Raw genomic sequence first — 26,383 nt, forward strand, 5'->3', positions numbered from 1 at the left:
TAATGGCAAAAATGAGTGACAGCAGACGTAATGAAAGGAAGCGACAATGGCATCATTCAAGGAGCAGGTTTAGGAGGTAAAAGAGACCACGACAGCTCAACTAACGGGGGGACAAAGAAAGAAAGAAACATAGAGGAGACTAACACACACACTGAGAGAATGGATATTAGAAAGAAAAGACTGCCCCCTTCTAGCAGCGTAATGGCCATGTCACATCAGCTCTGGATGAGTGGCAGGCCACAAGGCCCCCATCGCTGGGAGAACTAGGGTCCTGGGCGAAGTGGCCTGGGCCATCTGAGTTCTTTGCCCGGGGGAGGTGAGTGCGATGGGGCAACTGTCCTGGCTGCTCCCCCCCTCTTCTGTGTCCGCTTTTATCAGGCAGATTGACGGTGATGTGGTCTGAAGTCTGAGGGCCAGACTGGCAGATGAGCTGGCTAAAGACCAACTGCCCTCTTTGCTTTTGGCCCTTTTTGAGTCCGTGCTGCGAGTTGGCTGTCAAGTATGCGTGCGTTAAAGACGGCTGTGGTGTTACTGGCTGCGTGTTGCTGTTGATATGATACAATTAACACTGGCAAGAGAATTCCCCCCAAATGTCAGCACTCCCCAGCACCCTCAGTGTCCTTCACTCTGTCCCTTTAAAACACGCGCATTTCTCTTTATTGAAGGTTTAACTTGTATTTGCCCTGAAAATATATCAATATATTATCCGAAATTTCATCAAACGGGGCTAAACACACACTCTCAAACAGGTCTCTGTCCCTGATCAACGCCACTCATGTCCCCGTGGTGATTGTAAAGAGCAGTGGATCCTGACAACAATCACCGATGGTGTCAAAAACACAAACGTCTCCCCCTCCTCCCCTCGTTCTGAAAAATCATCTGTTTTAATTACAGTAAACATGTGTGTGAGTGTGTGTATGCGGGTTTATGCGGGGGACGTGACCAGGTTTAATCATGCTCCTGTGGGGTGTAATTGTCAATCAAAGTGGGTGTGTCCCACAGAGTGTAATTCAATTCACCCCCTATTCACTCCCTCTGTCCTTTGTCATGCCCTTTGCAATGTGGTCTTCTTATGAGGGAATCTGTATCATCAATGATATTATTATATTGAATACAAATGATTATGATTATTATCATGATTGTTATTAATGTGGGAAACTGTGAGAAATGACACAAACAGAATTAGAAATAGCAAGTTGAGGGAATTTGGACACAATACAATAAATAATTTAACCAAATTATTGAAAAGGGTTCTTCAGCAATTTAGTATTGCCATTTTATAAAGTTGGGGGACTTGCTGGGGACAGATTAAAAGAATAATTTGTGCAGCAGAGGATGAAATACCCTTTGTCGCTAGTATGGGTCAGTCTGCTTGATTACCACAATGCAACCAAATAGCATCTTTTATTAGACCAGGTGTGTTCAGTGTTTTGGAAAAACATTGAATCAATTGTACCTGGTCCATTTTTGATCCTCTCGTCCCTCTAGGCTTCCCCTCCCTCTCTCTGGCCGACCAGATGAGTCTACTGCAGAGCGGCTGGATGGAGATTTTGATTCTTAGAGTGGTGTTCCGCTCGCTGGCCTTGGAGGACAAGCTGGTGTACGCCGAGGACTACATCATGGACGAGGAGCAGTCGAAGCTGGCCGGGCTGCTCGACCTCAACAACGCCATCCTGCAGCTGGTGAAGAAGTATAAAACTATGGGGCTGGAGAAGGAGGAGTTTGTGGTCCTCAAGGCTATCGCGCTCGCTAATTCAGGTATTAGATCAATCCTAATCCTTTTGTTGACTTTTCTTCTAGCGCCACCAGCAGGTCAAAATTTTAATTTGTCCCATATTGTAATTTGGTTTATGTCAAAATCACTTTCACACTAATTGCATTCCCATTTGTGCAATTAATTTGAATTATCGAATCAGCTTTTTTGAAATGCTGCTTTTAATTTGTAAAAAAAAAGTTTATCGCATTTCATTTCTTCCTCCCAACCTGAATTCCTCAATTTCATTTTCCTTACAGACTCCATGCAAATTGAGGACTCAGAGGCAGTTCAGAGACTCCAGGATGTCCTTCACGGGGCCCTCCAGGACCATGAGGCCACCCACCGCCCCGAGGACCCTCGGCGGGCCGGCAAGCTGATCATGACCCTCCCTCTCCTCCGTCAGACGGCTTCTCGTGCCGTCCAGCACTTCTGCAGCATCAAACAGGACGGCCGCGTGCCCATGCACAAACTGTTCCTCGAACTGCTGGAGGCCAAGGCCTGACCCGAACACAGACGGCCATCAGCTTTTGTCCGGACCCCCGATGCAGGGGGTCAGGATGACAGGAAGTGAAGGATAACGGGTAATGGTGAGGTTTGACACCATGTATTTGTCCATTTCAGCTTTGACAAAAAAAAAAAAAGAAGTTTGAAATCTCCCGGGAAGTGTGTTCCAGCAGATGGAGCATTTTTAGAGCAACATCTTTTCCTTCTCCCAACAACAGTTTGAGCGGAGCCGTCGAATTTGCATTTAGTGTCTTGACGACGAGGACATTGTCATCTTTACTGTTTGACACTAATTTAAGCTCGTTGACCTGCTTTGAACGGTCGAAGGCGGCTGGACAGACAGACAGACAAGACGTCATTAAAGCAGAATAAAGCGCCTTCTCGAGATATTTACAGTAACATGCCAAAAGTAGAGCTTCTTCTGTCAAAAGACCACCTGATACTTGAATATCCTCATGGATTATTTCATCCGTCTTGAAACCTGTTAATCTGCATTCTAGTGCATTTAGAGAGCCTTTTAATGATTTCATTTCGTTTGTCCTTTTTGTATAGAAAAAGTAAATGGGTCCTAAGAGGAAAGTCTTGCCAAAGAGTAAAGACTCGAACTATGAATACCAGCATATGTCCACAATAATATAATGTGGCCTGTAAGTCATTCACGTAAACCTGCATCCCTGTATGCCCTGTATGGCATAACGTATCTATCTATCCACTACATTCATATATAAATAATCAAAGGGAAGCTATTAAGTGATCAGCATCTCACAAAACAATAACCGGCCTCCTGATTTTAGTTGCAAATTTCAGGGAAAGAGTACTTAATGATACATTATACAATTGTACGACAGCAAAGTGATATTTATTCAAAAGTGGCTCTGTTCGTTTGCTGTTTTTTATTTACTAATGTGGCATTAATGAAGAGTAGATTCAAACAATTACAGTGGATAATCATTTTTTTAAAGATTTTTAAATGATATCTTAGTAAGATCATTTTTACTAGCTTCTCTGCTACAGCACTGATGTGTACCATATCATGAAATTCGAGGCAACATGATCATAATTGGAGTGCGTACTTAAAGATCATAATGTTGTAGAGCTATTGTAGACCCGTAGGTATAACTTTATGTAAAATGGCTGCCATACTGTATAATCTGGATTAGGGAGGCATTTGATGTCCTTTCTATGGTAGAATGTCTGTGTAGGATGAAATTTGTGCACTACTTTTTCCTTTTAGCCATAAAGTTTGGGGGAACTGGTGATGGCGCTCTGTTAATCTGTTAGCGTGTTTTGTGTGAAGAGTAGTTATATCTGAAAATTGTCTTTTTTTCTGCACCCGATAAATGAAGGGATTAAACTCGAAAGGAAGCTCAGTACGATGAGTAAAAGTCTTTCTCCTTACTTTACTCAAGGTACTGTGACGCTATATAATGTGCATATTTTTGTGACAAGATGAAGGCAGCAATATGCCGGTTTAAATGTATGTACTGTATTTTGCTGTATATACGTCATGTCTTATGCCAACAGAGATGTTTAAGGATGCAAATAAGCTTTGTTTGGATGAGCCGTGCCGTGTTATTTCATTCTCAGGTGGATTCTTGGGCAATAAAGATGATCCCCTTAATGCAAAGCTCATATCATCTGAGTGTCATCTTTCTCAATAAAGAGGAGAACGCTTGTGAAACAAATTCATTAAGAGCTGGTAAGTGAGCACAGTCTATTCTGCACTGTTTGACAATGGACTGTCAGTTCCAAGTTAGCACATTTATTGCACATTTAGGCCATCAGATCCCAGTTGGATGGAGATTTATAATTAACAGCTATAATGTAATGAAGTCTAACAGTGGCTCTGGGGAGTGCTGGTCATCAGATGCCTGTTGATGGAAGCAGAGGTGGGCCGACTCATCGCATCATCATACAATCAATACAATTTATACCTTAAAATTAAAAAGTAATATTTGGGTCATGCTTTTGATTCAAACAACCCTATTTAGTATTTATAAGCAGTATATATAACACTTGATAAATGGTTTGAAACACACGATAATGTAGTTGTGAGCAGATACAAGGATATTATTTGCTTCACGTATTTCGTTGCATACATTTTTGTCAACAAAATAGAGCAAGACTGCTCATCAACATATGTGTGAACATGTATGACTCCTCCTGTAGAATCCTGTAACTGTGTCATTTTATAGAATGATATATTATTCACAAGCAGGTTTAAAACTGTTTAAATACATGCATGGTCAAAACTCAAAACACTGAGTTGAAAGGTTCGTTCTTGACGTTGAAAAAACATGCGGTGCACTTCATATGAAGGTTATGTATGTATTATAAGCACATTCATAAGATGTGATGCGCTTATAATAATGGTATAATTCTCTAAACACGTTAGTTTTGTTTGCTCGTTGTTATATATATTTTTAGATCAATTTCTTTAACAAAAGTTGCATGAAAGCATTGCAGAATTAGCAAGCCAGCTAAGTAGTCATCTGTCCGCTAGTTAGCTCTCTAATTCCACCATGCTTTCATGCTACGTTGGTGACAGCCGGCCATTCTTTCATCTTTCTATTACTTTAGCCTAGAATCAATCGCTCTAATAATTTAACCTGCAGCAGCCGTGACAGCAGTGGAGGTTAGCAAAAGCCTACGCTAAACTGTTAGCATTTACTCTTTATCTCTGAAGCTTTTCGATATTGTAGCTCACTAGAGCCTAGAATCACAGTTTACCATTTGAAATGTATGCATTACTGATTCTGTCACCAAACAACAAAGAAAGAGGACATTTTCAATATGTAACTTTGGCCGACTACACTGAGGTGATTTGTGTTTGCCTCCAGTCTTTCCTCTGTTTTGCCTCCATCTAACACTGTGATGTATTCATGACATCTGCTGTAAAAGTGTCCCTAAAACTCTTTATAGCTGTTTATTTATTTACATGACAACTTGGTGACAAGTGGTGGGCATGATGTATACGAGTACAGCATTCATAATGCTTTACCTCCATGCCAAAGTGACATTTTTAATTAAATGCTATACCATCATTTTGTTATGAATTTTTTGACGACATACTATACCATACATTTTTGACAGACAATACTATGACTTATTTAAGACATTTTTCGTCGTACTGTACTATGAATTCTTTTGACATACTAAGAAAAATACTTTATTTCTTTTGACTTTTTTTGACTTTTTTCAACTCACTATAATATGAGCTTTTCTAACTTTTTCAACATACATTCTTTGACTTTTTTCGAGATACTATAGTTTGACTTATTTTGCCTTCTTTCAACATTCTACACATTTTTCCAAATACGTTACAATTTTTTTTACTATTTATTTTTTTAACTTTTCATGATTTTTTTTTGGATGTTTTTTTCAACATACTATACTTGCTCAATTTATTGCACTCTGGGATGTTGCTGCTTACTTGTTCCACATTTCCACTGCAGGGTATATGGCACGTGGACTCGAGACAGAAAAAACATCTCAAGTCCACGGGCTTTTATGAGCCACCGAGAAAGTTGGGGAATATCTTATCTAGTTACGTTAAAATCTGTTCGGCAATTGTCAATACGAAACAATTAATACATGTAAATTGCTTCACATAGTACCTTTAAAACGGAGCATGTGTTCCAATAAAATGAAGTGTTGCAATAAAATGTAGTGTGCCAGTATTTCTTAGGGCTATGTTTTAGGCCGTCACTACTCATTTTAAAAATGTAATTGGAAAAATATAGTGATGATGAGCAACGCCCTGCCTTTGGTAGACTGTTGATTAAACAAGCATTTATTTTGTAGGATTACATGCTTTTTGATTGAGTTTACAGTCAATAAAGGAACGATCAACTGGAGAAACGTGCATGCTTTCAGTCACGTTCAGTCACAATTGGTTCCGTAACGTGAAGCATTCGATATTGTTCGTATATACAAAGAGAGAGGAGAGGAGAGGAGACAATGCCAGCAAAACCTGAAGAATAAAGATGGCTGAATAGATAGAAAGACAAATCAAAAATCTAAATGAATTTGTCCTTTATTCCCACCTTATCTGTCAGCAGAAGCTTAATAATCTCCTTATTTTCCTGTGGTTAAAACTCAAGGAGTGCACCAAGGGATTTCGAACAGGCCGGAGATGTTTCAGCACATCAGCCGTCAGTAAGTGAGTTAGTGATCTTGAGTGATATATCCCTGTATGTCCCTCTCCTTAAATGAGTTAGTATGTGTCTAGCAGCCGTGTCGCCCAGACACCTTAGTGATGGATGAGGCCCTGAGGAGATGGGCTGTAAAAAAAGGCTGATTCTGGCACTCAAGGGTGAGATCACTTCCTCAATAAAAAAGCATTGTCCCGAATCATCACGGCAAGGTATGAATGCTGATTAGGGTATTAGACTGAGGAGAGCTCTTCTGTAAAAATAAATCAAATGAACAGTTAGTTAATGTGGGGCCCACCTCTCATACGCAGTGGTTATGTCTGGAGCTGGGGACCGATGGCTACACATTCAAAGAAACTCTTAAATTATCACTTTGTTTTGGTCAAATTATTGTGCAGCAACATTGCGTTCAGTTATTAAGTTGCCCTTGTTGTGCTGCAGGAAATACGTCTTAACACGGAGCCAACCCTGCTGGGTTTCACAAAAACAAAAAATGAAATGTCCTTGCTGAGCCCACGTTTTTAAGGAGCAGTCGTCGTTGAAAAGAAAATCGTGCAATGGATTATATTTATTATGATTTCCTAGCTCACTCAGGTGTGTTTTTGTTCTGATTAACAGCTTTTGTCTCAGAGAGATGTGACTATCCAAAAGTAATTAAAACAATTTGACTTCTAAGGGTCTTTGGAACTTTTCATGAATGACATTCACCGGATCATGAGTCTTGAAAATTTGTCATAAAACTGAAATAAAATATAAATCGGAGTATAAGTTGCATGTTACACCTGATGATTTCAAACTCTTTTACATTTACCACTAGTCTCTGTCTCCTTCTGGAGTTCTTCTACAAACTTACAGAATTCCGATCATTAAGATCTCCTCCAGACGTCTTTTAAGACCTTAAAAGTTTTCTGCTTCTTTGCTTATTGCACATACATTATTATGCACAGTGACGGTCAAACATCCAAACGAAGTGACATAATGTCAGGAGGCTCCATTGTGCAGTACAACATAGACATCATCAATTTTTGAGGTAGAAGAAGAAAAAAAAAAACAACAAGACCACAAATCATCCCAGGATGCCTCCCCTCAGTTGCTCACACGTTTAAAAGTTTGATGTCGTCCTGAGGCACTGCCATGAACGCCCTGACAAACTGTTACTAAGGCTGCTGCTGTACCTCTTGCCTGCCACTCTCAATCATTCCCCCACAGCAGATGGACAACAAGTACATGCACGGTTAGAGGTCACTTTATGACGACGCAGAGAAAAGGGACTTTTAGCACATCGGGGCCTTCAGGTTAACTGTGCTGCATTGTCCTGATGGGGAGGACAAAAGGGGCGTTTAGTTGATTTCTGAGCATGCATGCACGAGTGCAACTGCAATAACAGCTGGGACTGAGGATAAGAGGCTATGCAGCTGCACTTGCTGAAGGAGTTTCTTCTCTGCTGCTGTTGCCTCTTTAATACTGGACACACGGGAGCTGCTGCTTAGCGCCGTCATGTGGTTATACCGCTCATTGCAAGGAACACCATGCACTGCTCATTCTGGTCAAAACTCTCATTTCAAATCTCACTCATAACTTTTTAGACATTCACGGTAAACACAATGATGTAACTTCAAAAGGCATACAGCAAACTAAATAGAACACTGATCACGAGTGACTTCTAAAGACATTCCATAAAAACATGATTATAGTGTAGAAACGAGATGTTTTATCTGTTTGGTCATTACATATGGCTTCAGACACCTGGTGGTGTGCAATAACATGTCCAACAGCACACATAAAAACTAGCCAAGCTAATACACATAGCTGCATTATCATTAAGAGAGAATGTCACACTACTGGGAATATGTTAAGTACCTTTATATTCTTTATTACATGACATTATGTCATAGTACAAGTGAAAATAACACATATGTTGCCATAAGAAACGACGTCCAAACAGTGCACCTGAGAATGAGAGGGGTGATATGGTGACTACCATGCCTCTTCAGGTGAACTGACACCTGACACCTGGCCGTTACCATGGCACTGCTGAAAAAAGCAAAGGTTGAACACGCATGCAGTGTGTCCGAGGCTCATTTTAGCACCGACGCTGTGCTTCGACCTTGTGTGCGCTCGAGGGAACCGTTAAGCCTCGGGGCCGGAGACAAGACATGGGGACGTTTTCCTGAAGCTTTTCCTCATCCGTGTGCTGCCGAGGAGTCAGCAAGTAAAAGTATCATGGTGTAAAATATTGATGGGGCGACAGGTGTGATCCTTAACACCCAGCAGGTCTTTGCCTTTCTGATCGATGTGTCTCACAGCGAGGGGCTGCCAGCACCCCCGCCGCAGGCCGAACCACGGACCTCAGTACTGGTGAGTCTCTGGATGGACACTTTTTATCCATAAACCCATCCAGGGTCCAAACACACGCTTATTTTCTTCCCCCTTAGGGTCAGTTTGAAAACAAGATTTTCTAAACCTCCTGTATGTGTCTCCCACATCCTGGAACATGTTAGAAAATAAATAACAGCATTCCCATATTCATGTTTACAGCATCGTGTTGCCTTTAGGGCCTACTGAAATACTGTGTGATGTACTCATATATATAACGACATATTTAAGACGGCAGAAGTCCAGAGGAATTGATTAAAAGTGTCCGATTAAGGAGTGTGGTGCTCGGGCTAGAGGCCATGAGAACAAGTTTGTCTCCTGTTACTGTGTTATCTCTTCTACAGCACGTGTGATCGTCTTTCTATCTCACAGAGAGTTGACTTGTGATGTATTCCCATCAAATAAAACCCAACAGAAGTCTGAATAAATCCATTTAGATAATGAATAATGAATAGATGGGTCTAAGCCATTTTTTTATTATATGACAGTATACAGATTATCTTACTTATTTCTACATATGTTGTGTGACTAAACTTCAGTTAGTGATCATTCTTCTGGAGGATAGAGGAGTGTAAAATACAGAAAAAGGATGTTGCTGTAAGGAGGTTATTTTGGATGTCGGAAATGTAATCGAACAAAATGATAATTACAATCAAACCTCAGATTCAAAACGCCGGCCTTCCCTCCAGATTCACCGAGCCTCACTCCTCCTGCAGGAGGAGGAGGAGGTGGAGGTGAGCGGGCGGAGGGAGGTCAGGGAGACCAGCCGCTCGTCCGGGAGCTGTGGTTCATCGTAGTGATGGCAGCCATCGCCCTGCTGCTGCTCGCCATCGTGTTAGGTGTCACGCTCCATAAGGTGAGAGAGGTATTTCACATTATACGGTGTGTCGAGGGTGAGGGCCAGGAAAGGACTGACCTCACCAGCACAGGTCAGTATCCATCTTTCCCTTTCATGATCCCGCACCAGGCCCTGAACAAACCCCCCTTCACCAGGGAGAGACCCCCGCTGGTGGCCTTGCCCATGAGGAAGAGGAACCCCATGGCTATTTATCCAACCGGCAACTCTGTTTTGGTGAGAGGACATTCATTTACCAATCCCTGTTCACTTCATCAAGAAGAGGCCCGTTTAGTGGCAACACTCGGCCTGGTCACAGCAGAGAAAGCACACCTGTAACTAATTACAGTGAGCCAGAACACACAGTGAACACACAGTACTATGGCCCTTCAACTGGACCACCGAAATGGAATGCAGCCATCGTTAATGCTTTTAATTCCTCATGTGAAGATGTCAAATATCTGTTCATGTGAAAAAATACCTATTCTGCAGACTATGACACACTTTAAACTATAAAGAATGCTCTTTTTGTATTTATTTAGTTGAAATATAAATATTTTGTATTAAAATAGATATTTCTTTCCATCTTTAGTGACTTTTTCTTTATGTTTTTTCTATTTTTTATTAATTCTGTTAAATTTGTGATGTGTAATACACTGTGGCCAGTTTGCCAGTAAGTCGAAAGCACATTGATTATATTTTGTGAAGAAAATTAGCAATCAAAGAGTAATTTAATTTGAACAAACAAAACAGTCTACAAACTATAACTTATGTCCTTGTGAGAAGTGTCCCGGGCACAAATATAATGCCATAATAAGAGTGAGACAGAAGTGACCTATAGAGTGTAAATACGTCTCACCCACTCTCCTTTTCAGTTTGACACGGGGCCCGACACAACCGCCTTCTCCAACAGTGTAACACTTAAGGGTTTCACCATGAAGATAGAGGTAAAAAAAAAACACTGCCTCAACAAAACATGCACTCACATATATTTTAAAAATGCACACAGTCATGGCGTGAATATCTATCTCTCTCTCTCTCTCTGCTCCCCCCAGCAGGAAGTGCTGGAAGCTAAATGTGAGCCCATCGATGAGGTCCCACCACAAGATGAGCTGGAGATCCTCAGTGTGAACTCCCTGAGGCGCAGCGTCAGCCAAATGATGGACGGGAAGTCCGTCACGGGAGACGATGAAGTGTGGGACCCAAACATTTCCGGCCACGACAGTGGAATGGTGAGAGGCTCCAACGACACTACAGAGACCAACCGTTTAATCCCTGGCATTTTCTGCTGGTCTTGCACACATTTCCACAAACATACCAATAAAGGGAAAACACGGGGAAACAAGTAGACATGGACACTCATCACACGGATGCAGAAAGACCAAACTTAAACAAGCCAAAACAGAAATCAGGCCTTCACTGTTGTCTAACAAGCTCTGTCCTCCCTTTCAGTTTATGGACGATGAGGAGTTTGTTGACACCGTCAAAGGTTTCAGCACGGTGAGGAAGGAGCACACCATGTTCACCGACACCAACCTGTGACCAGAGGATGACCTCTGAACCTGACAGGACGCCGGCGCTCGATGTTTAAACTTTTTGACACTGCGAGGCCACTCGCTCCCATGAGATCCACCTGCTTTCCTCTGACAGCAGAGGTGAAGTTTCTTCTCTCTCACGATGATAAACGAACGTAACTCGATCACTGGAGTAACTTGCACCGTCTGTCTGGTGAGTCCACGAACAATTTAATCAATCTGGTGGATGCAGCTGTCTTGATTGAGCATTGGATTGCTGAGCAATTAAAACACGCTTTGATATCAATATACAGTATCTGACGCAACACACGTGTCCCTCTGAGTCCCGTACGGGATTCTATTAAAGATGTAGTGGAGTAACGTCTACCTGAGCAGAGAATAAAGTCACATCTGTGCTTCGTTAGTCCCGACCGACGCAGTCACGGAGGCGTAGCACCAACCCTCTGGTTCCCCTTCAGGTAAACACGGTTTGCTCTGTCAGCACTGTTAGCTGCAAGCCGCCGGCTCAGGAGACGCCATGTTGAGAAGCAATAGAACTGCTCCTATCTCATATAAAGCACATTTAGGTTAAACACTGAGAGGCATTCATGAAAAGTAAACATACCAGAGAATTGATTTCACTTTTTCAGGTTGTCTTCAGGTATGGGAGACTTTTAACTGGTTATAACACATTTTATGAATGCAAATAATTTCATGTGTCAACGTCACTGCAGTGACAACCATGCATCTCCAAATGTGTTTCTTTTAGAAGAATTTTAGTTTTCAAGAGAAAATCTCTAAATTATAACCATTAAAAAAATGAAATGTTTGTGAAATTGTCACAAAGATAAAAACATTTCTTAGCTCATGAAAGGTTTATGTTTAGGAGATACATTCTGTACCCAATGAAAACCACGTATCTAATAAAATTGCAATAATTTTATACGTTTCACAATTCTCTCTCACACACACACACACACACACACACACACACACACACACACACACACATACACACACAAACACACACACACACACACACACACACACACACACACACAATTCTTCACATATTAATTTATTTGAAATGAGTTGCAATGCATTGTGGGCATAAACACTTGTACCATTACAGTCAATAATATGGTTACAAAACATGACATTTACATAATAAATTAATATACTGCAGTACCACATGAGAGGAACATAAAACCCCAAACTGGGGAATCATATTGCATTAAAAACATAACGAGTCGGTTTAATGTACAAAATTTCCAGGCATTTAGAAAGGCAGCCTCTTTTTCTGTTGCTTGTTTTGTTGTACATATATAAATATAAATCTCTAAATTGCAGTTACACTGATATGTCTGATAACTAGAGACCAGAGGAGGGGTTCTGCCGTTTCAAATATAAAACTAAAAAGACCTTTTTTAGCTTTTGTAAAAGGAGGATCAACAGAGGGATGTTGTCCCTCAACGGCTCATGTGTTTCACTGCCACCAGCCTTCTGGTGCTTAACTTTGCCCTTTTTTGTTTTCTTCCCAACAGTTTAAATGAAATGCTTTTGAGTTTCCTGCATTCCACTGCAACATGCACATGTCCCTTTAGTGTGATGTTAATGTCTGTAAACAAAAACAAATGAATGCTGGATTGTGAACATTTGCAGAAGGTGGCAACAGTAGAAACAACAGATACATATAAATAGTTAAATATAGCACTACACGCTTTTCTCTTCTTTTTTTACAAAAGAAGTCAATGGAACCCTCAAATTTAAGCAACCGTTTGTGCAATCTTCCCCAACGTCCGTTAACTTTATCACGCCCCTTCGTCATCTTCCTACAGCCTTTTCTTCTGGCCACATGCACGAGACACATGCTTATAATATTTAACCAGAAAAAGTAAATTCCTTGTTCAACTTCTCCTTTGCCGCTAGATGTTGCAAATGCATCCATCGCCACTAGACCGCTACTCCAAACTGATGCTACTGTGCCGTTTCATTTCTAGCTACACCTACTACTACGAAGCAGAGTCTAGGACCTCTAAGCATTTAACTTAACGACATAACAGACATCTGTAATGCTACCCTGGTTTACCCTGGTCAAGAGGCTTCTACGAGTACCTCCACTGGCTCGTCCAGGTGTTTAGAGAGAAATTTGTGAAAAGATAAAAGTGCAGCGAAGTTGAAGTCCAGCTAATAAAAATAGAAAGACTCGGACGTCCGTACCTTTCAGAACAAGATTTAAACCACCGACACTGATGACCGTACCTGAGAGCTAGACTAGAACTGATCCGACGATGTGCGGTGCACCTGCTGGTGATCTGAACGTTAGTGGACCAACGGACATGCGGTGCTGGATTGGTGGTACGAGGTTTTTAAAGGGGTGCTCCAGTGACATAGTATTGCACTACCCGAGATGTTGGGAGACTTGCATGAGACGCGTCAAACAAAGAGCCGTCAAGTTCGAGGAGATGTTTTTGACTTTTAGTCTCTAGTGTGGGGCAAGCTCCAAAAACACTGGAACCTACAATTGTATTGTTCATCTTTCAAGCTCCATTCCGTGTTTGTATCAAAGGTTTGTAATTTTAAAGTCTCAAATCAGTGGAGAACCCCTTTAAGGTTGTTTAAATGATCATGCTCATGATGACTAATAAGGTAAATAGATGGACGAAGGACAACGATCCTTCACGTTGACACGTTTTGGCACCACTAGCTAAAGCCTCATCTAACACTAATCTAGTGAGACGGTACTCTTAAGTACACTCCTCCACATATTCCACTACTACGTGACCGCATCACTGACAGACTAAAGTGCTACTACAAAACTTCCACAACAGTTAAAGGGTTAACAGTTAGAGAAAACCCACAACTTATAAACAGAAGCTTAACTACACATTTATCAAACCTAACGTTATCTTAACCACAATATTCATCTTAATGAAACGACCGGTTTCAGTCGTTTTCTTCTACCGATGCAAAAATGTTTTACGAGGTATTTTCAGCCTCGCGTAACGACGACTCCTGGGAAGTGATAAAGTTGTTGGGGGTGGCGGTCACTACTTGAGGGCTCAGAGGTCGACGGACAGCATTTGCTAAATTGTGTGTGTTGCAATGTGGTCACAAAATGTGGCTACTGGCAAGTCTCTAATCTCACTAAAAACAACTGCTTCTCCAAAAAAATATGCTTTACATGTTTGTTCATCCAGCTTTTACTTTCTTAAGTTATTTCACTTTTTTTTTCTTCCCTTTTTCAAAAAGTTAAAAGTTCCAAAAACGGTGCAATGTTTGATCGTATACAAAATATTTCATTTTAACATTCAATTTACAGCCAAAACTGAGCGTAAACCCAAACCAACATGCAAAGACGGGTTTGCCCTACGAAATTGGATTTTAAAGTTTTAAAAATCTTTTCAACCCCGAGACGTTATATGTAATCAATCAGCAAATGCCGTTAAAGCGAAGGTTTCCATACGGGGGGATGGAAGAGATGGTCGGGACCTGTTTTCCCCGTCTGAACTACACGGATGCATTAGATTCATAAAACAGAGAGATTGGACTGCATTTCCCTTCCACAGGCCTGCTGGTGAAGCCTGTGGAAGGGAAGTACACCCGACCCGTCTCCATTCAAGAGCCACTGGCTGATCAGGAAGTGACGTGTTCAGAATAATACTGATTACTGGCATCCATACACAAATCATCATGCAGTCAGGATATACAGGGTTGTAGCACTCAGGCATTAAAAAGATAAAACATCACATATGAAAAGAAATATAAAGACCGAGGAGTTATATCTAGAGTTAAAATCTAGAGTAAAAAACAAATTTAAAAAAAATGCTACAAGGAAAGAAAGTCTATGAAAGAAAAAAAGGGAGAAAGGAAGATTTGGATTGTGAATCCATTAACTGGGTTCTTCCAGATTACCAGAACCCTCTTCTGATGGTCCAGCGAATGGTTCTGGAAACAGGAGGCTCGCGTTTGTCTTTACGTCGGACAAAGCACTGTGGAGACAAGAACAGAGCGGGTTATGATCAATGACACTTTGACGACCGCTGTGGCACATGAAGGAGAGGAGCTGTGAATGATGGAAGAGCAACTACCACGGGGGGGAAATGTGGGGTGAGAAAAGAGAGAAAGGAAACCAGGTGAGAAGCAGCTGCTGCTACTACAAGCTCGCGGTAAAAAGGGGAACTGTGTGCATGAGTGTGTTCTTGTGTTTCAGGGTAGTGCAGCCACAAGCACCGCACAGCACGACGGGCACTACAGCGAGGAGCGAGCGGAGGGGGGAAGGCTGCTGCTCCGAAGGGGGGAAGTTAGTGAAACTACGAAGAAAGAGACAGAGAAGAGGGGCGTGTGACGGGGCTCTGGACAGAAGAAGGCTGAAGGTGAAGAATCGGTGTTAATGAGTCAGTGCCTCACAAACCTCAGTTTCCACCGCTCTCATACCAGAGCTACCCAGAGGACAATGCAGCACAGGCGAAAGACAAGGAAGGTACAGGTCAACAGTGAAGGGTGGCAAGAAAAAGCATTGCTCCCCCCTCCCTTTAATCAATGTTTGTGCTGAGCGCTACTGTTCTCTGTGGCATCTGTTTGTTTTTCTACCGTCAGCTTCCCTGAAAACGGAGATTTTGTACTTCCTCTTTCAAGCAAAAGGGGGGACAGGATGTCTGAATGTCACCTGGCTGTGACACACCTCTAAACACAGAGTACGTTTATCACCCCGCTCACTGAAACATACGGGGAAGCATGCAACCTGATTGAGGATGCATGTTTACCTTTGAGGATGTAGTCTGTTAGCAGGGCAGGTACCTTCTCACTGTCATCCCTCATGGCATGGAGGACTATTAAGGAGAGAGTAGCACATATATTTAAAAACATATACATGCATTGAGGCAAAACAAAGAACATTGCTAGTAAAATTCCTGAACAAACAAGCTGCGGAGACGACCACGTCCGATTTTGCCATCATGGTCCAGTTCGTGTGTGTGTGTGTGTGTGTGTGTGTGTGTTTTGGAAGGTGTCGATACACTCACTCTTTGTGAGGATCTGGAGGTCTTCTACCGCTGGGTAGCCAGTTTTCTTCTCGTAAGGGATTACTGTGGTCAGGTACTGAAAACAAGAAGATCATGTAAGACACATGGAAATAATACTGTTACAAGTGTAAGTGGAAGATTGACCCTTCACTAAGTCCCACCCCTCGAACGCAGACGGGCCAATCATAGCGTAGCATCGGCTCTGCTCCACAGACTGTCATGTGATCTTTTCACATTTTCAGGCTGGAAATTCTGGATTTCGTGTAATAATGATACTAAAACGTTACGTTTCTACATAAACACCTGTAATAATAGCAGAGTGCGTTAGCATAGCATTACCTAGCATCAGCACTTCTATACTAGCGAAGGTAAACTGAATGTGTGAATACAGCTTTTGATTTTTAGTAATTATAACAGTAAATAAAGTCCGATCCGGCTTTACAGGAACAGTGTTATTCCTTAATTTCATTGTATATTCAGGGAGTGCATTTAGTTACAGTGTGGGCTTCATGTTGCACTGCAGCTTAGCGAAGGGTCAGTTACAGTAAAAGTCTCTATAATTGCCACATATGTTATCATTGTGTTTTACTTCAATCTTAAAACAAAAATAAAATGTTGTGTAAGCTATGAATGTTGACATATGAACAGATGATAAGCAAGCGCAGGCTTGCGTGTAACTGGTAGTTGGTTTCAACATTTCTGAGACTTAATAAAATAAATGATGAAAGCAATGATTATGCAACAAGGTCCTCTTGGCGTAAAACAAAGAAAGAACAAGATGGAGGAACATTAAAAGCTGCAAAATATAAGAAGTGGTCAAATGAAAGAGATACAATGAGAAGTGAAGGACAGAAATCAAACACAAAGAGAAAACGGAAGAAGTAAATGATCGAACATTCGACACAAAACGGCAGCAGTAGCTGTGGAGAAACACGCCAGTGGTAAAAAACAAAAAAAACAACAAAAAAAAAAAAACCGGACAGAAAATATCTGCAAAGAAAAAACCATGTGAGTGGAAAGAAAGAGCCAGGCCACCTGTTTGTCCCCTCCTGTGTTGCCAAAAGTTTGACGGAGGCCATTCTGAATGACATTGGAGAGTCCCTCCAGAGTGAGGAGCTACAAGGATGGAGAGGAAGGAAGAGAGTAAAGAGATTTCTATATTAAGAGGAACGAAGTAAAAACGTGTGAAAGCAGCTCTCTCCCACGCAAACTGTCACGTCATGCATATCTGCTTCTACTTTGAAGAACTGCGTGGCTGCGTACCCATGCCTCTCTTTCACCGATCGTTAATGTAATCATGCATTCGGGACACATGTTTTTTCGTCTCCCACGCTGCGTCCCCGCATGACTCACCGTGCCCGGTATGTGCGTGCTGGCTGTCCTCTGGCCGTTGGGCCTGGTTGTACTTCGGATCTTCTTCTTTTTCCGCAGCAGCTCGCGGTGCTCCTTCTGTCTGTTCTGCACGTCGATCAACAGCGAGATGAAGCTGTTCTTCACCTGGGTTTGTTTTTGACAAAACTCTTTTTAGGATCAAACAGACATTTACTTTTGAATTTCTTCTTTGTACAGTGCTCCAAAAAGAAATCTATTTTTATCCCCTGTTAAAAATACACAGTGACATTCACGACGTTGAAGCAAATTATATTAAAAAGCGAAGCTGCTGGCGCTCCACTGACCCCTCACACGAGCCTACAGAACGCTGTGAGCCCAGCAGTCTGTTCTCATGACGCAGATGTTCAAATCTAACATTTAAAAGCTTCTTTACAACCAAATACTACTTTGGAATTGTCTGACTGATAATGACTCTAAAGTCGGCAGAAGTGCTGTTCATAATTTGATCTGGTTCTTAGCTTTTCACAAGTTGTTGCCTCGTTGTGGTGACGTTGAGGCGATGCAGTTACGAGGATGAAAATGAAAGATAAGATGAGATAATCCTTTATTAGTACCTCCTTTTCATAGTCCAGTTCATCTCGCAGGGCCAGAGCCTGGATCAGCTCTTCACTGTAGCGGCGAATGGCCGTCTCCACTTCCTCCAAAGTCTCGGTGAGCTCAGACACAGACAGCTGATGCAGCCCTGAGGACGGTGTGGAGATAGATTAGGAAGCAGCAGAGTACGTCCTTGTGTGTGTGTGTGTGTGTTTATGTGAAAGAACAGTAGATCTGATGAGTATTCAGCATGACAGGTTGGTGGTTTGGCAGTTAATGAAATGGAAACGCAACGTTATAATGTTGAATATTCATCAATTCTTCCAATAGCACCATCGGTTAAATGGCACATGGTCAACAAACAACCTTGTATATTTGCTGTTGATTATATAACATGTAGGAAAAACGTAATTGCTGTCTGTTTGCATTTGTAACGTATTACGTAAGAACGTTAGTGTGTGTGTGTGTGTGTGTGTGTGTGTGTAGCAGACAGTGCGACCCATCGCACTTCATTGAGTGATTTAGAGAACTGTCAAATGGAAGTAGAGTGTGAAAAAAAAGCACTGTTGTCTCACATGGGGGTGAGGCGCACAGACAATATGAAAAGCTTTATTCTCTTCTTGTAAATGATGACAACATGGCGGTACTCACGGTCCTCGTAGCTGGAGTTGGAGCCGGAGCGCTTCAGGGCGTGGAGGCCTTGCGACAGCATCGACAGGTCGGACTGGGAGGGACTCTCGTCGTCCTCTGGGTCTGGAGACTCCTGCATCATCTCCTCTATCTCCTCGATCACCTAAACAGCAGCCCCCCCGACAAATACACACACATATGTTCACAGATGTATGGTCCCGCGTTAGATTCTTACATGTTGTGAATTTGTCGTTTATAGGTTAAAGTAAGGGTGTATGTGACTATGTGACGGTGTTTTCTGTGGTAGTTTTATGGACGTAGAGGACAGGATGCAGTCAAACCAAATGTTCGTGTGGCCCTTCAAAACAAGAGTCTGTTGTGAGTCGTTACATTATTAGATGTTTAGAGATACGGTTTCCTGTACCTCGACTGGAATGTCACGAGCAAACAGTGAGCAATAAATTCTTTGTTCCACGTTGCTATTTTGGGTTTACTCTGTTTGTACGTTGTCCCTTTGACAATGATGTTACATCATCATGCAATTATCATAAAAATGGTGTATAAAAGTGCGGGTGTGTATGTGCGCGCATGAGGCTAAAAAAAGAGAAGTGAACATGCTCTCAACATCATGACATGCTAAAAAACATTAACGAACAACAGAATGAACTTCAGGATTATTTTGGGGACTTTTTTGTCTTTATTTGATAGTGCAGCTGAAGAAAGGAAAGGTGGGGGAGGAGGGAGAGAGAGAGAGAGACAGACAGACAGAGAGAGACAGAGACAGAGAGAGAGAGAGAGAGAGAGAGAGAGAGAGAGAGAGAGAGAGAGAGAGAGAGAGAGAGAGAGAGAGAGACAGACAGACAGAGAGAGACAGAGAGAGAGACAGAGACACAGAGAGAGAGAGAGAGAGAGACAGAGACACAGAGAGAGAGACAGAGAGAGAAAGAGAGAGACAGACAGACAGAGAGAGACAGAGAGAGAGACAGAGACACAGACAGAGAGAGACAGACAGACAGAGAGAGACACAGAGAGAGAGACAGAGACAGACAGAGAGAGACAGGGACACAGATAGAGACAGAGACACAGAGAGAGAGAGACAGACAGAGACAGACAGAGAGACAGACAGACAGACAGACAGAGAGAGACAGGGACACAGATAGAGACAGAGACAGACAGAGAGAGACAGAGAGAGACAGACAGACAGAGACAGACAGGGACACAGACAGAGAGAGAGAATGACATACAGCAAAGGGCCGTGGATCGGACTCGAACCCGGGCCTCTGCGGTAAGGACTCGGCCTTAGTAAATTACTTTAAAGTGATTACTTGGCTAAGCTTAGGCTAGTTTGACAAGAAACAGAAGCAGCTTTTTTTCGACAACATGTGCCACTGTGCGTGTTAACAGTTACCTGTTCGGCTGTGTAGAGCGGCTCGTCGCTGATGCAGGAGACGATGATGGAGTGCATATCCATCTGCTCCCTGAGCTCCTCGTCGTCAGAGAGGTCCAGAGACTGGTTATCCAACTTCTGTTGGTTGAGGAAGGAGGGAGGGAGGGGGGAGAGATTTGAGAGGGAGACAAAGAGAGAGATAAAAACGTGGATGAGACAACAAACAGGTGGTTAAGCAGATTGATGGCAGAAGATCAAGCTGCTTACATTTGTGTCTCTTTTTCTGCAAGGTTCAAAGACAGTGGTAGATTATGGGAATGTAGCCTGTGCATTTACTGTGCGCATGACATGTTACACTTAAGGACTCGGTTGTGTCTCCGTCGTACCTCCTGCTCCGTGATGTTGAGGGTGGGCAGGTGTAGGGAGCGAGTGTGCGATGTCTTCCAGTCCACGGCCATCACGTTTCCGTAATTATCGGTCAGAGCGTTCCACACCCTGGAGGAAAGAAAGAGGGGATGGCGCTTACGTTAGGATTGGACAATAACATAATAGCACGCGACACAGAATAAAGGACAGAAGATAAGCGAGAAGTTTTCAACACACAGTAGATGAGACAAACCCTGCTTCCTTCTCTTTTTTTACTGTGACACAACATTACTTGGCGGTGTTGTGTCCGGCTCTCTGCCCACTCCCTCACCACCTCACCGTGTTCCTGCTGTAGCGTCCACGGCAGCTGCCTGAAAAACCACTGACGGACGCAACAACTCCTTCATCGCATTGGAGTTGTTCACAGGTTTGCGGAGAATATCAGATGATTTAGAAACAGTGTCATCATTACACCAACGGACTGTTGAATGTTTGCAACAGTCCGCACGTTGGCGGAGAAGTTATCGCAGCCAATCAGACGGCGGAGGGAGTGTTGCAATTAAATTTCACTGAATTGAAAAGGATATTGCAGCTGTATAAACACTAAATAAAAACTGCCCTTTCGTGTGGTCCCATTTGGAAACAAACAGCTGTAGAGCATTGTGCATGTTTTCAATCACTACGACAGAAAATCGAATCTGTGGAGAATATTAAATTCAAGTGCACACGCGAGTCACTGCGTTTGTGTTCCTGGCCCCGACTGCTGCAAGCAGAGCGAGGATGGATGCTGTGAACCCATGTGTCAGAGTGGCTCTGCATCGTCATAACCTCTCACACACACACACACACACATTTACATAACTTGCATGTTTCCCCCTGAAGTGCTCATGCCCAGCTTGGGGAGTGGGGGGCCTGAGGAGTTGTTCTAAATAGGGCAAAGGCTGGCAGGAAATATTTTTTGGGCCTCAAGCAACGATACTGTGTCGGACACGTGAGTGCATGACCAAATACACGATTAGCTCCAGTTTTACTGGGAGCATTTACATTCAAAAACGAGGCCATTTCAAGGGGCTTTTTTTTTTTTAATGACTTGCTTGAATGTGCTGGTGTGGATGTTATTTTATCTTGTACACATATAATCCACATGCACGACTTTGCTTTAACACAAACACAATTTGAATTCTCCATTCTCACACACACCCCTCCTTGTCATGCCCGTTGTTCGTCTCAGCCATGGTCTTTCTGGAGAACTTGTTAGGCGCCCAGTCACGTCCTGCAAAAGTGCAGTCATCCAGAAGAGACTCTCACTGAGCTTGGCACTGCTCTTTGGGCTTCTACGGGCTGCCGTCCAATTATTCTATTCACTCCTTCCTGTTTCTTTATCTACAACAACCATAGATGCTTCTTTCCCCCGCCTCACCAGCCTTCCCCTCCTAAACAGTCAGAGCACCGTTAACTGCGAGACCGTTACTGTTCTTTGCTGTGACAAGCTCTCCACTACTTTAGTTACGACTGTCAGTGTGTATGTGTGTGCAGCAGAGTTGAGGTTAAGTTACACAAGTCCAATGTCTGAGCTCGTTTGAGTCTAGTCACGAGTCCTCGGTTATCATGTCCAAGTGACGAGACATTTATCTAATATTATGTTAGTTAGCTAGCATGACATTCATACAGCAGCTAGTTCAAATCAACACACAGCTAAAACGACCGATTGACAGAAAAATGACTGCCAACAATTTTGACAAATTGTCAGTTGTTGAATCAAGCAAAAACACCTGAAGTGCTCTTGTTCTAGTTGCAGAAATCTGTAACGACTTTTCATCCCAGTTATCGTTAAGGATATGTAAGCAAAGCTCTCCATCTCAATACAAGATGGTGGTCCTCATCTTACTTAAATGATGGCGTCCCAAACTTAATATTTAAATCGTAGTTCGGGCAGGTATAATATTCAAGCAAAAGCAACACTTTTGGATCGACACGTGCATACATGACCGACTTCACTTTTGGTGGAGATAGGGACGCTTACATACATTGTGTGATTAGATCTAACAGTTTGACGATGTTGCAATGTGCAGAAGGCAAGAGGAGGGTGATTTAAGCAGCCCACACAGCTCTGTAGTCACAGTGACGTCCATACTTTGTGTGGGATCGGTGCGACTGGCAGCTGGGAAGGAATAACATCTTGTCATTTCAATGTGAAGTTTACAACAACTACTGAGAACCTCAGACTGAGATAACAAGGGCTGGTGAGGTGGCAAGAATAGATGCAGACAGTGTAATCAGTAAGGATCGTGTCAATAAAACATGATGTATTGTGTCTGTTTGCAGTAAGAAGGAACAAGCGGGGCTCGTAAACGTTATGGATCAGTGGTTTAATAGCTAACATCAACCAGTATATTATGACATCAAGTACTGGTAACGTGGCAGGAACCCTCCACACCCACACACACACACACACACACACACACACACACACACACACACACACACACACACACACAAACAACATACACACTCTTAATTCATCCCTTTAAGGATCAAACTGTCAAAATATGCTAGCTAGTACTTTTGTATTTGGTATTTATAACACGTTGTTATAATAAGAAAGAAAGTGTAAACATGTACTAACTAGCTGGCAAACTTTGGACCACAGTGATTGCAGTTAAGCTACGAGCCCCCCTACTGTGTAACATTAAGCTTAGCCGAGTGAGGCTAACGCGGCTAAGCTAACATTAGCAAAGAAGATTCAAAGTTAGCGTAAATAAAAATTCGCATAAGTATTCGCACTCACTCGTCGTCCTTCAAGTAGTTGTCCTCTGTGATGGGTCTAACGGGGGCGATGTTTTCCGTCGCCGTGTTGTAGTTTCGGAAACACACCGTCAGCTTCTCGTCGAAGTCCTGGACGAGGTCCTCCATCGATTTGAAGCTGCAGATCTCCCCGGAGAAGCTGTTGTCCAGGTCGGAGAAGTCGTCGAGGCCCGACGACGGAGACGGATCGCCCACGTTAGAGTTCAGCAGGTCCAACTGCTGGTCGGTGGACGTCGTGGACGGTTTGAATTCGTTAAAGTCCTGCCAGTCCTCGTCGAAGTGGGCTAACGGAGCCGCCATGACTGCCGTTGGAGCTCGTCGGTTGACAGCCAGGTAGATCCGACAACGGTGCTCTGTTCTCGGCGTAGACACTGGACTAGACAGAGAGGTTGAGAGAGAGAGAGAGAGAGAGAGAGAGAGAGAGAGAGAGAGGAGTGGGCGGACACCAGTGTGACGTCGGTTTGGACGCCACTCCCCTTTTTCAGATGGAGCAAAACAAACCCACGTCGGCTGGATTTCTATATGGTTTGTTGTGCTGTTTATTTTTAGCCGTGTCGTTGTTAGTCAGGAGGGACTGCACTCTTAACTATATTTATATGTTAGTTCTACTAAAAACAGCGCGTACATTTTGCATCTTTTCAGCAGTAAAATAAAATGCACGGCTGTCGAGTGTCTCATTTTGGAGGTTCATAAATTAAAAATACATGTTTTGCTCCACTTAGATGGAATAAACTGCAGCAGGATTGACTTTTTTGGGGCCTGATTTGCAGCTGTGGAAAGTAACTAAATACATTCAATCAAGTACTGTACATATTCAATATATATATTTAAATATATATAAATAGTATACATTTGAGATGCTTGTACTTTACTTGAGTATTTCCATTAGATGTCACTTTATACCTCTACTCTGCTATATTTCAGAGGGAAATATTGTATTTTTTACTGAACTACATTTATTTGATGCAGTTAGTTATTTTGCCAATTCAGATTATTAAACATTACGATTATCAACAAATGAAATATGATAAACTAATTACAATTAGCCCCACCTTTACCTTTACCAGCTGCATCATTAACGTGATACTTGCATTAATCTTTCAATGACTATAATACAGTAATATAAGATACATTGTCTGAAACTGGCCATCCTGCATAATGAGTACTTAATAGTCTTTTAAATGCAGTACTTTTATTTCTAACTGAGCATTTCTGTACTGTAATATACTTGAAGTATGGTTAATATTTGTCTCAATGTTTGTTGTTGTTGTTGTTTTACTTAGATTTAGCAGTTGACCACCAGGTGGCGCATTGAGTCTCCAGGCCCGCAGTGGTCTATATTGAATAAATAATACATGAAATACATACACATATATATTCCAAAAGATCCATTTTCAAGTTTGAATTTTCCTCAATGACCCTTTTATTTCAAACCACTTTTCATCACAAATATATCAGTCAAGACAAAAAGGGCAGAGACAGCTATGTCTGCAAAGCAATGTTCAAAAAAATGCATTAGATTATTTCACAATTCCATGGTTTTATTATATATTTGGTCTGTATCAAGTCACAGGATTATTTACTTCATTTTTAATATTGAACACTTTGGGTCTCCAAAAATATTCTCACATTTTGTCAGCACCCATGCCATGGACACCCGCTTCCTAAAGTAAAAGGCAAGTTGTCTAAAGAAATGTGTGGCCAACAACATCACTTACTCAAAATAATGCCCCTTTATCGGCAATTGTTCTCATTATTCCTAATGGCATCGAAGATAGCCTTTTACCAGACGGTCTGGCTCCTGAAATTACATTATAAACAACTGAATACAAAGTAGAACTTTGACAGATATTTAACCCACTAGAGACCCTTTGCCACATGCTTTGCCCAAAGCAGTGATTCAGAGCCAACCTGGGTCCACTTCTGTGTTTAAGAGATGGCTTTTCTGGGTTCTGAAAACTACATTCTCTGGGCCTTCGCAATTTATTGTCCCATCAAACCTTTCTTTTTCAAAACCCTGAATGCTTTATTGAAAATATGCATACATGACACTTTTCCTACACAACAATACAAAACAGTACAATCACTTTTGTAAATAACACATTGAACGCAAAGCCACACACGTCACCCCCTTCCCGCCAGATCCCAAGGAACTTAGAGATGCTACAGTAAGCCCTTAATATCCCCCACCCAACCCCCTCCCACCATCACTTCTAAGAGAGAAATAAGACATAGTTGAACCAGAAACAACTCAGACATAAGAAGAGCAGACACAAGGTTGCATACAGACACAGCATTTGCCACCCGCGGGTGAAAGATGGGCTTAACTGAAACTCTTAATGTGTGCGATTCGCCTCAAGTCTTCTGACATAATGTCGGCTGTGGAAGAGGAGTCCATTCTGCAGTCCAGGAGTTGAGATACAGGTTTCCAAAGTGTGAATATCAGACCATGACACACGGAAAACACCAGGGTGCCTCAAGCGATTTGGCTTCAATAAGGGTCGGACCAATCAACAATGGCACACCAAGAGAGAGAGATTTCGGTCAATTACACAGACATGCAATAAAGTAGATTTTCACATGAAGGAAACTCCTTAAAGGCGAGGGATGGATAAGTTCAAACCTGATTTGATTGTAGGTAACACACTTCCTAGAAACTCTTCCCACTGCAATTGGCATGGGTGTTACTGTGCATATTCATTTGTATTAGTAGTATTAGATAAAAATTCAACTGAGTACAAAGAGAGGAACAAAATATATAGAAAATAATAATAGGGGGGTTATAAAGGACTACAAAATAAATGAGGACTCCAAATGTCTGGTTATATTTTAATATGATCATACAGGGATAGAGGTCAACCAAAAATGATATAATGTGAACAAAAAATTTAAGTAACAAAAAAAGTTCAATAAAAACAGACAGAAAAGCACTGATTTTAAACATGTTTTACTGTATATCAGTCTGTAGCAAATAGTCATTACATACCCTGAAAAAGGGAGGAAGAAAGCTTTGAATGGCGCACTGACCACTGAATAACTTGGCTGGAGAGCAAAAGGGAGAGGTGTGTGTGTGTGTGTGTGTGTGTGTGTGTGGGGGGGGGGGGGG

At 42.2% G+C, this 26,383-nt stretch overlaps 3 protein-coding genes across 12 annotated transcripts in view; 2 read left to right on the forward strand and 1 right to left on the reverse strand.

Moving 5' to 3' along the window:
- The window catches only part of LOC116393552 (estrogen-related receptor gamma-like), a 29,511-nt gene extending 23,954 nt beyond the window's left edge, over positions 1-5,557 (forward strand). For all 4 annotated transcript variants that reach the window (XM_031865961.1, XM_031865962.1, XM_031865958.1 and 1 more), the window contains exons 7-8: positions 1,489-1,758; positions 2,014-5,557. In XM_031865961.1, coding sequence (XP_031721821.1) covers positions 1,489-1,758; positions 2,014-2,258 — 515 coding nt within the window. In that variant the 3' untranslated portion in view covers positions 2,259-5,557. The remainder of the gene's footprint in view (positions 1-1,488; positions 1,759-2,013) is intronic.
- Positions 5,558-8,475: 2,918 nt separating this feature from the next.
- On the forward strand, positions 8,476-12,161 carry LOC116393584 (usherin). Of its 5 annotated transcripts, none has more exons than XM_031866035.1 (5): positions 8,476-8,772; positions 9,480-9,862; positions 10,501-10,572; positions 10,681-10,857; positions 11,078-12,161. In XM_031866035.1, the coding sequence occupies exons 2-5, from the start codon at positions 9,590-9,592 to the stop codon at positions 11,165-11,167; spliced, it is 612 nt and encodes a 203-aa protein (XP_031721895.1). In that variant the 5' UTR covers positions 8,476-8,772; positions 9,480-9,589; the 3' UTR covers positions 11,168-12,161. The 5 variants fall into 5 exon arrangements, with proteins under 5 accessions (XP_031721895.1, XP_031721898.1, XP_031721896.1 ...); XM_031866038.1 differs by having other exon boundaries at positions 10,684-10,857; XM_031866036.1 differs by having other exon boundaries at positions 9,480-9,646; positions 9,758-9,862; positions 10,501-10,857.
- A 40-nt stretch (positions 12,162-12,201) lies between these two features.
- On the reverse strand, positions 12,202-23,660 carry fez2b (fasciculation and elongation protein zeta 2b). Of its 3 annotated transcripts, XM_031866031.1 has the most exons (11): positions 23,261-23,660; positions 20,493-20,601; positions 20,128-20,244; positions 18,741-18,882; positions 18,110-18,237; positions 17,517-17,660; positions 17,199-17,279; positions 16,164-16,239; positions 15,906-15,971; positions 15,554-15,581; positions 12,202-15,131 (listed from the first exon to the last, which is right to left on the reverse strand). In XM_031866031.1, the coding sequence occupies exons 1-10, from the start codon at positions 23,575-23,577 to the stop codon at positions 15,571-15,573; spliced, it is 1,191 nt and encodes a 396-aa protein (XP_031721891.1). In that variant the 5' UTR covers positions 23,578-23,660; the 3' UTR covers positions 12,202-15,131; positions 15,554-15,570. The 3 variants fall into 3 exon arrangements, with proteins under 3 accessions (XP_031721891.1, XP_031721890.1, XP_031721892.1); XM_031866030.1 differs by lacking the exon at positions 15,554-15,581; XM_031866032.1 differs by lacking the exons at positions 15,554-15,581; positions 17,199-17,279.
- Between the last annotated feature and the right edge of the window lie 2,723 nt (positions 23,661-26,383).

Source organism: Anarrhichthys ocellatus, unplaced genomic scaffold, assembly GCF_004355925.1.
Source record: "Anarrhichthys ocellatus isolate YVR2014 unplaced genomic scaffold, GSC_Weel_1.0 scaffold34, whole genome shotgun sequence".
In the NCBI taxonomy this organism is placed as follows: domain Eukaryota; kingdom Metazoa; phylum Chordata; class Actinopteri; order Perciformes; family Anarhichadidae; genus Anarrhichthys; species Anarrhichthys ocellatus.

What these genes read in the sequence shown, in the direction of transcription:
- fez2b (XM_031866030.1), bottom strand. Translation starts at nt 23,577, where the DNA reads ATGGCGGCTCCGTTAGCCCACTTCGACGAGGACTGGCAGGACTTTAAC. An exon ending in GCACGCACATACCGGGCACG is followed by an intron (nt 17,280 to 17,516) that starts GTGAGTCATGCG and finishes CCATCCTTGTAG; the next exon opens with CTCCTCACTCTGGAGGGACT. An exon ending in ACACAGGAGGGGACAAACAG is followed by an intron (nt 16,240 to 17,198) that starts GTGGCCTGGCTC and finishes TCTTGTTTTCAG; the next exon opens with TACCTGACCACAGTAATCCC.
- LOC116393584 (XM_031866033.1), top strand. Translation starts at nt 9,590, where the DNA reads ATGGCAGCCATCGCCCTGCTGCTGCTCGCCATCGTGTTAGGTGTCACG. An exon ending in CAACCGGCAACTCTGTTTTG is followed by an intron (nt 9,863 to 10,500) that starts GTGAGAGGACAT and finishes TCTCCTTTTCAG; the next exon opens with TTTGACACGGGGCCCGACAC. An exon ending in CCGGCCACGACAGTGGAATG is followed by an intron (nt 10,858 to 11,077) that starts GTGAGAGGCTCC and finishes CCTCCCTTTCAG; the next exon opens with TTTATGGACGATGAGGAGTT.